Below are 12971 nucleotides of genomic sequence, written 5' to 3'. Positions count from 1 at the left end.
AATTATAATCATTAAGATAAGAAAAGAAAACTTTTGTTAGTCTCGCAATGGAGAAATTCCCAATTCACAGCAGCAAAGTTACGAAAGGGAAAGAAGTAGAACAACAAAATATAGGATCTGCTGGAAAGGCAGCCACTCTTGCGACGCCATTTTGAAGTCAAAATAACACAACACAACACATAGGACACAGACAGTCGTGCAATCTTCACCATTTTTCTGCATACACTTTGTTGTCTGAAGCAGTTACAGATGAAAGATCTCTCCGCTGAACAAAGCGGGCCTGTGAAAAATTCTGCCCATTGCAGGCGCAAGACACAAGCGCCCCGGGACAGTCCAGCAACGACAGTCAAATGGCGCAGACATTCCTCCCAGTCAAAAACAGTGCTAGTATACCCATGCTGCCGAGAAGGCGCAACCACCAATCACAGAGTCTCCTCCTTGATGAATTATCGTCTTAAAACTATTTTTATAGTAGCTCTGTCACTATTTAGTGGGTGGGGGCTCCACACGGATGCACAATGCCGGGTGCACGTCACATGACCGGCCGACTACATCATCCGCAAGGGGAGATTTTGCAGTCATTTCATCAAATATACACATGCTGTGTTTTGTCAGCATGAGGAAGAGGGAGAATGAAGGTTAAATCACTTTCACACTCGCAAAAACAACATCATAAGCGGCTTCCATTGTGTGCTGTTCGTTATCGAAGGAAGAAGGCGCTAGAACACGATTATTTCCTCCTCGGCTTCCACTTTATCTGATCCAAACGGCAGCAACTTTCTATTGTATGACAAACTTCAAGCCACATTCCTTTTGCATTCTTCATCATGTGTGATGCTGCCACCGTGAACAGCACAAAGTGAGACTCTTCTTGGCCAGAGATGGGGAAACAGGTCGTCCGTGGGTCACGTTCTGCCACCAGTGGCTCGAATCACACTCTTATTCACAGATATTTTTTCAACATAGTTTTTGTTTGTGTGTTACCTTTATTTTATTTTTATAATCCAAATTGAATTGCACAGACGTTGAAGAAATCTGTTCCTCGATGGTCCTTTGAGCGGCTTTGTCGACTCCAAGCAAATGTTGACCCTATAAGAAGCGTAAATACACCCTTTATGAAATGGCTGAAATAATAGTCACTTCCTTGAAAGGTGGACAAACACAAAAACAGGATTGCAAAGCATCACACGAGGGAGTTACGTGATGCCTGAAGGACAACCGAACTAAATATTCCTGAGCTAAACGAACTCCTATGCCTTGTCTATTGATTTGTATTCATTGTTTTTTTTCTTACATCAGATAGAATAAGGAAAAATAAACTTACATCACAAAGACAGGACTTGTCATTAGGTTTGCAACCATCCGTGCGACGCACTCTTTGCCCATACTTTCCGTCTCTTGGCATCCAAGCAAATCTGGAGAGCTTCACGCCTTTGCCATTTTTTGCAGCATATGTTCAAAAATTGATGAAAGAGTCACAAAATAAATGTAGCAACGGTGAGCAAAGAGCTACAAGATAGGGGTCCTCATGATTTTCCAGACACTAACAGCCAATCAGCATTTGCAGCGGTGAGAAGTGTCAAGATCCTAAATTGAATGCACTCTGTTTATGTACGCCGTTGGGTTGCTCTCATTATACTGCCATATAATCTAACGTGAGTATGTTGAAATTCTTTTATTTGTATTATTATTATTTTTTTGTTAAATTGGAATTACATACAGGACAAACATAGTACATTAATAATTGACCCTTTCATGCAACCTGATAACATGATAAGCTGTCCACTGTCGTAACCGCTGTCCCTGAAAGGGTTAAAATATAAATGTTATAAAATAAAATGAATAAATAGTACAGTACTCACAGCAATGTAAATGCTTGGTGGGCCAGATTAACTCATTCACTCCCAAAGACGTTTTTAAACGTCTTTTCAGACTTGGTCAAGAATTGGCTGGTACTGAATGAGTTTTAAACAGCAGAATGGGCAGTTTGTGACCCAAAGCACATCCCAATTTTAGATGCTCACTGTGCTGAAAACAAAAACAACAAAACCCCACAAACTGTCTGGAATCATTATTAGCCTTGGCAGCAGTCTACTGAGTGTGGCAAGGCAGTTTTACTTTTAGCTGAAGTCTCACGAGATTTGCTGAAATCTCATGTGCTATAGTAAAACATGAAAATGCTCCAAATGGAATTATTCTACGAGTCTTTATCTTACTAGTGCAGTGTGGAGAGTCCAGCTTGTTTACATGGTGTTGCAGAACTGCCACTGACTAAACCACATCCAGGTGGCCGACATTAAACCCAGCAGGGATTTAGCTTTTTTTGTTCATTCGCTGTAACTTGGAGCGAACTAACAGATGTGTGTGTTGTTCTCTCTCCTCCAGTCTGATCAACAAGATCAAGCCTGGCATCATCAAGAGAGTCAACAGGCTGCCAACACCAATAGCTGGTCTGGTAAGTCTCCTCGGCTTTTTGTCTTGTCTGAATGAGAAAGAAAAGGTCGCCGATAATGACAGAGCTGCCGAGCATGCTCGTTGTAAAAGTCATAGCATTTTGCTGTTTTTATTCATGATGCTGCTGTGTATGAACGGTAGCGACACGCCTCTGCGATTTTTCGCCTTCGGCAGTCGTATCAAAGCTGTAAGAGAAGCACCTTCACATGACTTGTAAAAGCTTGACGCTATATCAAGGACACTGTAAGGGAATGAAGACTCTCTGTCAATTGTTAACTTTGAGGTACCATCATCGCTCTCACAAAAGCCCCTTTCACACTGCTCATAAAATATGCCACTTTTCTGCTTTTTTTTTCTTCCTGTGTCACAGTGCTGTAAAAACGGCACTGAAATGGAATGCATGATGATTTCTTTATCTTTAGATTCTGAGTTGTAAAGGAAGCCCATAAAAGACAATATTATCTACAGGAATATTGTGTTTTAAAGTTATGTTCAACTACCAGTATATTTATAGTTTATATCTACATGTGGCTAAAAAGCAAAGCGCAGAGAGTCTCTGTCGCAGGAATGCACGGGTACACCAAGTGAACAGGGTGATCATTTGTCAACAGGTTCTCAAAAGGTGGAATAATGAAAAATGGCACTTCTGTCTAAACATAACGGACACGAAATTTTGAAACAGCCATTTTCCGCCTGTAGTGGTGATATCCAAGCGATAATTTGTTTTAATAATAATATTCAATATGAATATTGTTCTCTTTGTTCACATTAATATATTTAGGTCTTTATGTATTTTTATGCAGTTCAGTTTGCTGCCCTTATATTTTAGGTGTGTGTGTGTGTTTCAATGCACTGCATGATTGCACTGTGGTTGAGAGAGGAACGTAGTTTCATATGTGCTGTATGTTGCACATGGAGCATATTTGACAATAAAACTTGATAATCTTTTCGATAGTGGCCTGAGCAGCTACCCATTTACTTCTTTTTTTTCCCATGCTGCTGTTCGTGCATATTTGATACTGTCCCGGAATGGGTGAAGAGTCGATCCAGAAACTTGCCTCCTTCCGTGGTAGTATCAGAAAAATAGTATTGTACTTTTACCATTGTAGTAGTAAAGTGGGGCGAACAGTGGTGTATCTTTCTAAGACACAAAATACCAGGGGAGCACATTGTTCACTGAATGTTTTGTGTCACTTTCAACTTTATGGAAGAAATAAAAATAGTAACATATTTTTATAACACTTGATCTGCTTATTTATCTGGATTCGCACCACACTGTAGCTGCATCCGCAAAATAAAATTGGAAATAAAAAAGATAATACTGACAAAAAAATTAAATACATGATAGTCGACATAACACCAGAAAATATATTTAATATGAAAAAATTATATTCATGGAATATCATCGGACTTCATATAATATAGTATCACCTTTATCGTAATTTGCAATCTTAAACGTGCTCTTTCTGTACCTGTCCAACAGCTGTTTTCTGTTATCTGTTAGCTTGCCAACATGCACACAACCACATTGTGGAGCTAAATCTATAACAATATAAGACCTTGTCTTTGACTATTATCGTCGTTGGGCCGTTGGGTCAACTGCATGCTAGAATTATTCTCTTCTAGATTGAATCAATGAAGGTTCAAGCTCAAGACCCAGAGACCCAACTATTTGTATACAAGGAATTCAAAGGTCAATTTTTCATAATGTGAAGAACCCCTGCAATATGTGAGCAATATTCCTGCTGCAAATGGTGAAAATCTGCCATTAATTTACGCCCATCCAAAACGGTTTGTAATCAACCAAAAGCTGCCACAAGGTGTCGGTCAACCACAGTTTTCTATTAGACGAGGCAATTGTTTGACGAAATGACGCTCCTCCTTTGACTTCAACACCAACATGACACAAGGTGCCGCGAAAGCAAAATTTTTACACTGAGCAAAGTGAATAGGTGAATTTTTCAGCTAGTATTGGAAGATAGGTTCCCACATCAGAAAAAAAATGCCACTCCACAAATACACGGACAATCACTGAATGTCACCCTTTAAGCAATTAGGTATTCTAACAATTTTGCTCGAATACTCCTGAAGAGTAAACCTTTCTCAGCCTGACAATGTAAGCTACTTGTAGAGATTGGTCTTTATCTGGCGTTTCGGGGAGTGTCTGCTCTGCATCCGAGTTCAGGGAAAAAGAGGCTGAAAAGGTGCCTTAAACACACTCGTAACAAAGCTCTCTCTTGTGGGAGTAATTGAGTCCAGCTGCTTAGTAGAATAAGTAGAACACACACACACGCACACACACACACACACACACACACTCATACATTTGATCCGAGTCAATCAACAAGCTCGGCAGGAGAAGCAGCACACTGGGTACAAACAGTAAATTTAGACCACGAGTCGCACAAAATGACTGGCGATTTCAGTAAATCCTGTTTGATTTCAAGTTAGTGAGCATCTGATAGTGTTGTTTTCTTTTTCTGTGGCTTGCTTTGTGATGCCACCACATAGGTGGCACTGAAGGCAAATGGAATATGCGATGATACAACTATAAAACTGGAAGTTTAAACTGCCATTTTGTGAATCTAGCAAATCTCTTGAGATTTGAGTTCAGTGAGCATCTTAATAGGATTATCTGGACACATGTGTTTTGCTTCTTCTGTAAATTTTTGCTTGGGTGTTTGGAAAGTCGTTTTTAACTTGTACCTTCAAGTTTTATATCATAATAGGCACAGTCCATTAACACGTCAATAAAGACTTCGTCATTCTAATTTTTACACTGTGATGAACGTTAGGAATGTTTACGTGTACCTGTGCCATCATGAATATTATGACACAAACAAGCATTCCCGCAGCTTACCCACACAGCCAGCTCAGACAAAGTATCCTGCTGGATCCGCTACAGTATTTTCCGAGACTTGAATTGCAAACCTTTTGAAATCAACCCGGTCATAAATTGTGCAGATAATGCACAGGAAAACTCCTGCCTGGCCAGCAGCTATTGCTCACCACTAACCACACAGAGAAAGGACCAGTATCTTTGCAAGCAAACAAGACTCACTCACTTGCACGCTGCTGAGAGAACTTTTACAACTCAACATTTTTAAAGCCATCCGCAGTCCTTCTACAGAGTATTGATGCAAATAGTGTATGTTTTTTAAGCATATGAAGATAGACGAGGTCCAAAAGCTGGACAAATAAACTCTTGCAGGGCTGAAACCTATGTTGCTTCCCATGGCCAGCAGGGGGAGACTTGCAACAAAGTGTGGTGTGCCGTTGACAAAATTGATGAGCAACATCCCCTGATCTGAACCGCCCACCAAAAGAACAAATGTTTACACTGAAATGATTAAAGAGTTTGCTACCCGATTATTTTCCCCAAAACAATCAAATGTAAGAAAAAAAATGCAAGATTGCTGTGATTTTGTTGATGCGTCAACAAAATGTGCTGCAAAGTCAAAAATGAAGAAGATACAAGAAACGAACAAAGACAATTTTGTTTTCAGTTTTTTGTCCTCTTTAAAAAATGGTCACAGTGAGACTAAAAAAAGCATTTATTGGAATAATAATTCCCCCACCCCCAAATATCTATATTTGTGATTTTATTTCTCTTCTTTTAAATGAATATAGGATGGCCATTAATTAGCATATCCGCTGGGATAGGCAGCGGCACACCCACGACCCTTGTAAGGATATAAGGAACAGACAACGGACAGATGAGTTAAAAAATATGTAGCTTCTTAGTGTTAAAAAGGAGAAAGTCTTTTTTGGGGTTTGCGTATTCACTTCCGAAATTAAATAATACACAAGAAAAAAAGACAATGTTCTTGTAATATTTCACATCTTATTTCAAACACATTAACATTTTTGGTCTCAAATTAAGGACATTATTTTTTAAATTTGTGTTTTATCTCTTATAACATAAAAAAATAATCAAAATAGTACTGCTCAAATAAACATTTTTTGCGGTATCAGATTAATTCTCCCAAATTAAGAAAATACAACATGGGGCGGGGCAATTCATGGGGGAATTTGGTCACTGCATTCATTTGTAAAATTTACAAAAACACAAAAAAGAAAAGATAAGAGGCAAATATTAGAATAGATCATCTTTGTGTTTTGTGAACTTTGCTGCTGTTCTGTTAAAATACAGGCTGCAGTATTGGAAGAAGAAAAACCTCCAGAAAGGAGGAGAAAGAAGAAAAATAAATCTCTGGTTTCGCAGAAAATTTTGCAACATTGGCTGCAGAGACGAATTCTTTTGGTTTTCTTTCGGGAAATCTTCCCAAGTCATCGTATGTCTCTGTCTGGTGTTGTTGCTGTTGAAGCAACAGTGAGCTGTGGCTTGGGCTGCGGCACCGTTTTGAAGCGGGCCTGTGTTTGGATTTGGGTTGGTGAAGAAGAGGATGAACCAGCTTGGGTTGGATATGGTTGATTCCAGATTCCAGTTTTGATCCCCAATTTCCCCTCCTTCCCAACCAAAGTATCCACAAGCAAGAAAACTGAACCCTCACTTGGTCCTGATGCTGCGTCATCACTGTGGAAATGAACAGTTTACATTTTGCTGCCATGGCAACATGCACCACCATTATTAATCACCATGGAAAAGAAACTGGCATGGTGGGCGACTGATTAGCATATCGGCCTCGCAGTGCAAAGGTGCAGAGTTTGATTCTGGCTCCTGCTTTCCTGTAGGAAGTTAGCACATTCTCCCCGTGCCTGTGTGTAGTTTGTCCGGGTACTCCGGTTTCCTCCCACATTACAAAAAAAACAGCAACAACAAACTGTCTAAAACTGCTGCTGCAGAAAAGAGAAAGTTAACCACAATCTGACCACTGCATTTGTGATGGATCCGACACAATCTTTCTGCAAATTCTGCATGTCCTAAAAAAGGGCACTTCAAGTTTGCATGAAAAGCATTAAGAGGCCGTCGGATAGATACGGCATTTGTAGCAGGATTAAAAGTGGGCGTGTGGCAGTGTGACATTCCACAGACAGCGTTATCGCAAAGCTGCCAGTGTCCCTGCAATATAATTCTGTGTGATTCACTTATGTTCATATCAAAGTGGCATTAACTACAGTTCTAAAAACTATGTGGGCAATTCCAAGGTTGGTGAAAAAAAGGCTCAATGGGAGGTTTTTGCTTCCGTATCAACGTCCAAAATGCAGGAAGGAGGATCTTAAAAAGTATTTTAAAAGTATCCATCCATTTTATGTTTTGCTTGTCCTTATTAGGAGTTTTAGGTGAGCTTGGGGCTATCCCAGCAACCTTCCAGGTGCTTTACTTCACAATAAGCAGCAGTTTGGCAGTTTGTTAACAATTCTTCAAAAAAGAGGCTTCAAATGTTTTTGCCACTCCCAGTTGGAGCTGATTGTCAAACTAAATATAAAACAAGGACAATTACACGTTTGTATTTTTACATCCACATTACTTTGCCTTAAAGGTCCACTAGCTTAATGCTAACACATAATGAGAAATGCCATAGAAGGGTCCAAGGCTGTACAGTAGGACGTAGATTTTCCCATCTCGCCAAAATTACAATAAAAATATATTTAAAGGATGTACACATTAATATAATAAAATACAATGTTTGGAAAAAATACATTGAAATAATCATAAAATAAAACAAATAATAAGAAAAAAATATGATATCACCACAATGATACATTGATTAATGTTAATGATTCATTATTAATTCTTTCTGAACCGTGATGGCACGGAAATTCGAATCCAAGCTCTATCTTTCTGCTGTCAAAGTGTTCTTAGTAAATGAGAAAACAATTGGCTTACCTCGTTCAACAAAAAATACATAAATAAATGCGTAATTGATACTTCAGGGATTTTTTTTTTAAATCCCTCACAGCAATCTGCTTTTCTTTTCTGCCTATGTTCACGGGGGAGCTTTTTTGTGCTCCTCTCAAAATTGAGGAATCAAACCTGCAACATACTGGCGCTGTTCACGCATTCATGTCAGCTAGTCGATCAAGCAACATTCTGGAGATGAGCTGAAGAAGACGTGGTGGAAAACCAACTTAATTAGTCTCTGCATGTGAACTATGTTTGAGATGAGGCATAAGTAATACACTTACGGCATTTGGGCCACATGCGGCCCACAGCAGGCTGTGCAAATCTAAGACAAAATAAAAATTAACTATAGATGTCCAAAATAATAAACACACATGCTAATGTTAGCCAACTGTGTTCCTCTTATAAACAATGCATTATTAGACACCACACTTTGCTGCAGCTCCCCGTTTTCTTCTTAGATATAACATCTCCTAACTAAGAAGTAAATACAGCAGGCACTCATTTCCTTCCATTGTTGTCTTCATTAGAATGTCTCTTTCCAACTTGTCCACTTGTTGATATGACAAAAATAAACAGACGTGAACATTGCTTACATTGTTGCACTGAACTGTGCCTCAAAGTCAAGAAATCCTTGTTTTAAATGTTGGCTCAGGCTTTCCTGTTTTGAGTTTGCATGTTCTTCCTTTGCTTGCGAGGGTTTTCTCTGGGTACTCCGGCTTCCTCCCACTTTCCGAAATCATACACGTTTAGTTCTTGTGTAATTTGGCAATCCTTTGAGGTCCATCCCACACCACTCACACACTGCTTCACCGGTTTAGGTAAAACTTTGGGGCGCTAACTCAGTGACAAGTACCATCTTTGAAGGCTCCAAAGAGTGAGGTTTTACTGACGTACATGTGTGTAGCACAAGCTGGCATCCTTTCACTCACACTCTGAAAAGCCTACTCCCAAGCCGGGTCACTGCACCAATGTAGCAGGGTAACCCTGCGCCATCCAGCCCTGCTAATTCAGCAGCCAACACCCTCATTGAGGGCTCTAAGAAGTGAGGTTAAAAGTTAGATACACTCATGCAGCGCAAACTGGCAGCTGGTACACCCAGAAGACTCAACATTATCCATATGTGTAGTTATAAATGATTGCTTGATCATTGCAACATAAGTTTAATATGGACCTTGGAGTACCAAACTAAAATCGTACAACACCCTTGTGTGAAATGCAAAATCCGCTGGAAGGCATCAGTATTTATTGGTTTCCTTTAATTTACGTATTAATGATTGGATCGTATAATTATTTCACAGGCAGAATGGTTGGGTAATCGGCCTGTGGGCAAGCTACCGTGGCTTTTGGAGCCAGCATGTTTGGGCTTTTTTAAATATAGAATCTAGCCCAGCAATTACACCCGACCATGATGATGTCATCCCACGTCCTCACTTGGAGCTCACTTTAGCTCTGTGAGAAGTGTATACTGTTGTACATTGGCATATAAAATGATTGATAAGCCTCACTGTATGCTAATATCATTGTCTATCCCCTTGCATGCCAAAATAGGTCACTGCATCAAATTCCACAAGTGTTAAGGCTTGTTGTCCTAAAAGAGAGCAGAACAGTGAGAGAGAAAACCTCCCATACGACCAAATATGATATTAAGGTGATATGAACAATATAATGAAATGATAAATAAACAAACCAACAATTCAACCCGCCAGATAGCTTGATTAAAAGGTGGATACTTATGAATTAGTACGCAGGTTATTAAAAGTGCCCTGCTACTGACTGCCGACCAGGTCAGGGTGTAGTCCCTCTTTCTCCCAAACTCTGCTCGGATACGCTTCAGCAAATCTATCTATCCAAAGCAGTGATGAATCTATCTATCTATCTATCTATCTATCTATCTCTATCTCTCTATCTCTCTATCTCTCTATCTCTATTTATTTATTACCGGTAATTACTTTCGAAACAAAAAGGGTTTCACAGATGAAATGAACAAAATGGACTGATTCATTGAAAAAAACAACATAGGGGGTATTTTTTAAAATAATAATCATTCATTCCTTCACACAGTCACAATTGATTACTTTGATTGTCCCCAATGTTGATTCAGAAAGTTTTGTAAAATGTCAGTGGGATTAGGTGAGTTTCTATCAACTCACATCTCCTAGCAACCATCCCCAAAATAGGCCGCTGCCCCTCAGATTCCACAGTGAGGGTGTGAGCAGGAGGAGGAGGCCAAACATAAAGCCTGTGACATCACACTTCCTCATTTTAGCATTTCTAGCCACACCCAAGCCCTGCCCACAGGTGGCGTTGCTGCTGTCAGTCAGCTCCTGTCACACGGCTGCCACCCCTCCCTCCACTCTACTGAATGTTTGTTATGCACACTCACACACACACACACACACACACACACACACACACACACACACACACACACACACACACACACACACACACACACACACACATGCTCCTCCCTGCCTGCCTGCTTGCTTGCCAGCCTGTGCGACATGAACTTTGGAAGCATTGAGTCGTAGGCTGTGTCGCCAGTGCTACCAGAAAATTCTTGAGTGATTACTTTTTTTGCGCGGTGGTGGTGGTGGTTGTGGTGGTGGACAGCCTTCATCTGTGCTTTCTTTTTCTCATCCATCCAGGACAACATTAACGTCTTCCTCAAGGCCTGCCTCAACATCGGACTCAAGGAGGCGCAGCTCTTTCACCCCGGAGACCTCCAGGACTTGTCATCAAGAGTCACAGTCAAGTGAGTGGCTAACTTCTGTATATCCCAAGTGTGTTTATTGTTTGCTGGTTTTTTTTGTATCGTGTATGAATGAGACATTTTTAATGTAGTTCCACATTGTTGCACTCTCACAGCACATGTGCATGTTATTCATTACAACTGGCGTCAGTGCCCTTTGGCAGTTGGCCATATAGCCTTAAAACTACTTCACCAATTTCCGCAAAACATTACCATAGGAAGAACCCATATAATTTTTGCACATATCCATAAACTAATTTTCCACTATTTTTCAAAATAGCATATTGGATTGTTAATTATTTAGTGATGCAAAAATGTCAAAATTCAGGCAAAACAGATGACGTTTGTCTTTGTCAGCAGGACAATGCTCAAACAACTCCTCTGGGATGGGGCATGGAAGAGCTTAGGAAGATGGAGATTCTCTCTCTCTCTCTATATATATATATATATATAATGTGTTCTGGATTTAAAAAGTAAAAGATATACTTTGGAGATATATTTATTACATACAGTATTTATTTTGCATCAAAATTATATATTTTTATGATAATAAATATAAATGACAATCATTTTAATTTTCTATTAATTTGTTTTTTCATCCAGATTTTATAAATTTTTGTCAGCAGTATTACATAAATACTACTAACCCAGAATATATTATTTATAATATATTATAATATATAATATAATATTTAATGTGGCTGTGCCATGATTCATTTTGCATATGTTAAAATTGAAAAAAAAATCATTCCCATGTTCCAAAGGGATTATTTGACCTTGATCTGCGCTGAGTTGCATCATGGTGGGGGCCCAGGATCCAAATAAATGTTATTTTCTCCCCCACACTTGTCACTGTGAATCAAATATCAACGTTAATTTCTGACTGAAAAGTATATCAAATTTAATCACTAAAACAAGGTGTATGATGGAGGTCTGGTGTCGACTGAGTGAACGCACACAATTTGTTGCTGATCCAAAGTGAGGTTGTTTGGCCTTGACAGAGTGCCGTTCTAGTTTGACATGTTTTTTCATGTTGAAACTATGTGTTTGTTTGTTTTTTTTTTTTGATGAGATATGATTCATTGATGCAGTCTCTGGCATGTTTTGATCATGTCACTCACTCCCATTGGTTGGAGGAACTGTTCAGTCAGTTCAGAGGAATAAAAGTGAGGCCCTCACCTGGGTTGTTGCTACAGTACAGTATTATATTCAAGTCGATGACATTTCGACATTGTTTGTTGAAGTTTCGGTAGTGTGGCTAGCAGAGCGGCATGTCGAACAACCAGTTCGTTTTTTGCTCTCGGGTGAGCCTGCAGGATGAAGCTGAATAGGTGAGGCGTGCTTTTCAGTTGTGTATGGGACGGCTGCTGCACAAGCAGTAAGATTTTGACATGCTTGACAACATTTTAGAGGCAATGCTTTGTATGTATATAGCGATACATTATGTATACACACACAGATATGTAAATATCCTTTAAATTCTGTGGTAGAGCAGTGCCTGTTGGTTTTGTCATGCCTTTTTTTTTGTTTCTGAAGTTCAAGGGTATGTTTTTTTTCCCCCAGCACTACTGTTGTGGACAGATGTTTTTTTGTCTTTTTAGCTTTGTGGGAAAGTCCAAATTGTTTTTAAAAATACCCGTGACCTTGCGGCCTTGGTCCGTCGTAACGGTGCTCATTCTGTCAGACGTCTGTCAGTACTCCTTGCCGCAGGCAGCTTGCTTCAAACCATTTTTTTCCCCCATGATCCACTCTGGGCTGGATGAGCTATGCCTGGTTGATGCCAAAAGTGATGTTGAAAGCACACTCAAACACACAGAGATCAACTGTATGTACACTAAACAAACAAATCTGCCACGGTTATCATGACACACCCTCCAAGCTAACAATGGTGCCCTATGGTATTAGTGTGTCAAACTCTTACTTTATGGTGATTTGGAATGAGTCATAAACCTATCG

The 12971-nt window shown here is 39.7% G+C and overlaps 1 protein-coding gene across 7 annotated transcripts in view; it reads left to right on the top strand.

The window, feature by feature from the left end:
• Positions 1-12971, top strand: part of lmo7a (LIM domain 7a) — a 59226-nt gene that overhangs the window by 12741 nt on the left and 33514 nt on the right. For all 7 annotated transcript variants that reach the window (XM_052082460.1, XM_052082466.1, XM_052082461.1 and 4 more), the window contains 2 exons: positions 2386-2455; positions 10912-11018. In XM_052082460.1, the coding sequence (XP_051938420.1) occupies positions 2386-2455; positions 10912-11018 (177 nt within the window). The remainder of the gene's footprint in view (positions 1-2385; positions 2456-10911; positions 11019-12971) is intronic.

The sequence above is a fragment of the Hippocampus zosterae genome, chromosome 12 (genome assembly GCF_025434085.1).
Source record: "Hippocampus zosterae strain Florida chromosome 12, ASM2543408v3, whole genome shotgun sequence".
NCBI classification, from domain to species: domain Eukaryota; kingdom Metazoa; phylum Chordata; class Actinopteri; order Syngnathiformes; family Syngnathidae; genus Hippocampus; species Hippocampus zosterae.
Note: the sequence above shows the minus strand (reverse complement) of the source record. Positions and strands in the feature narration are given on the sequence as shown.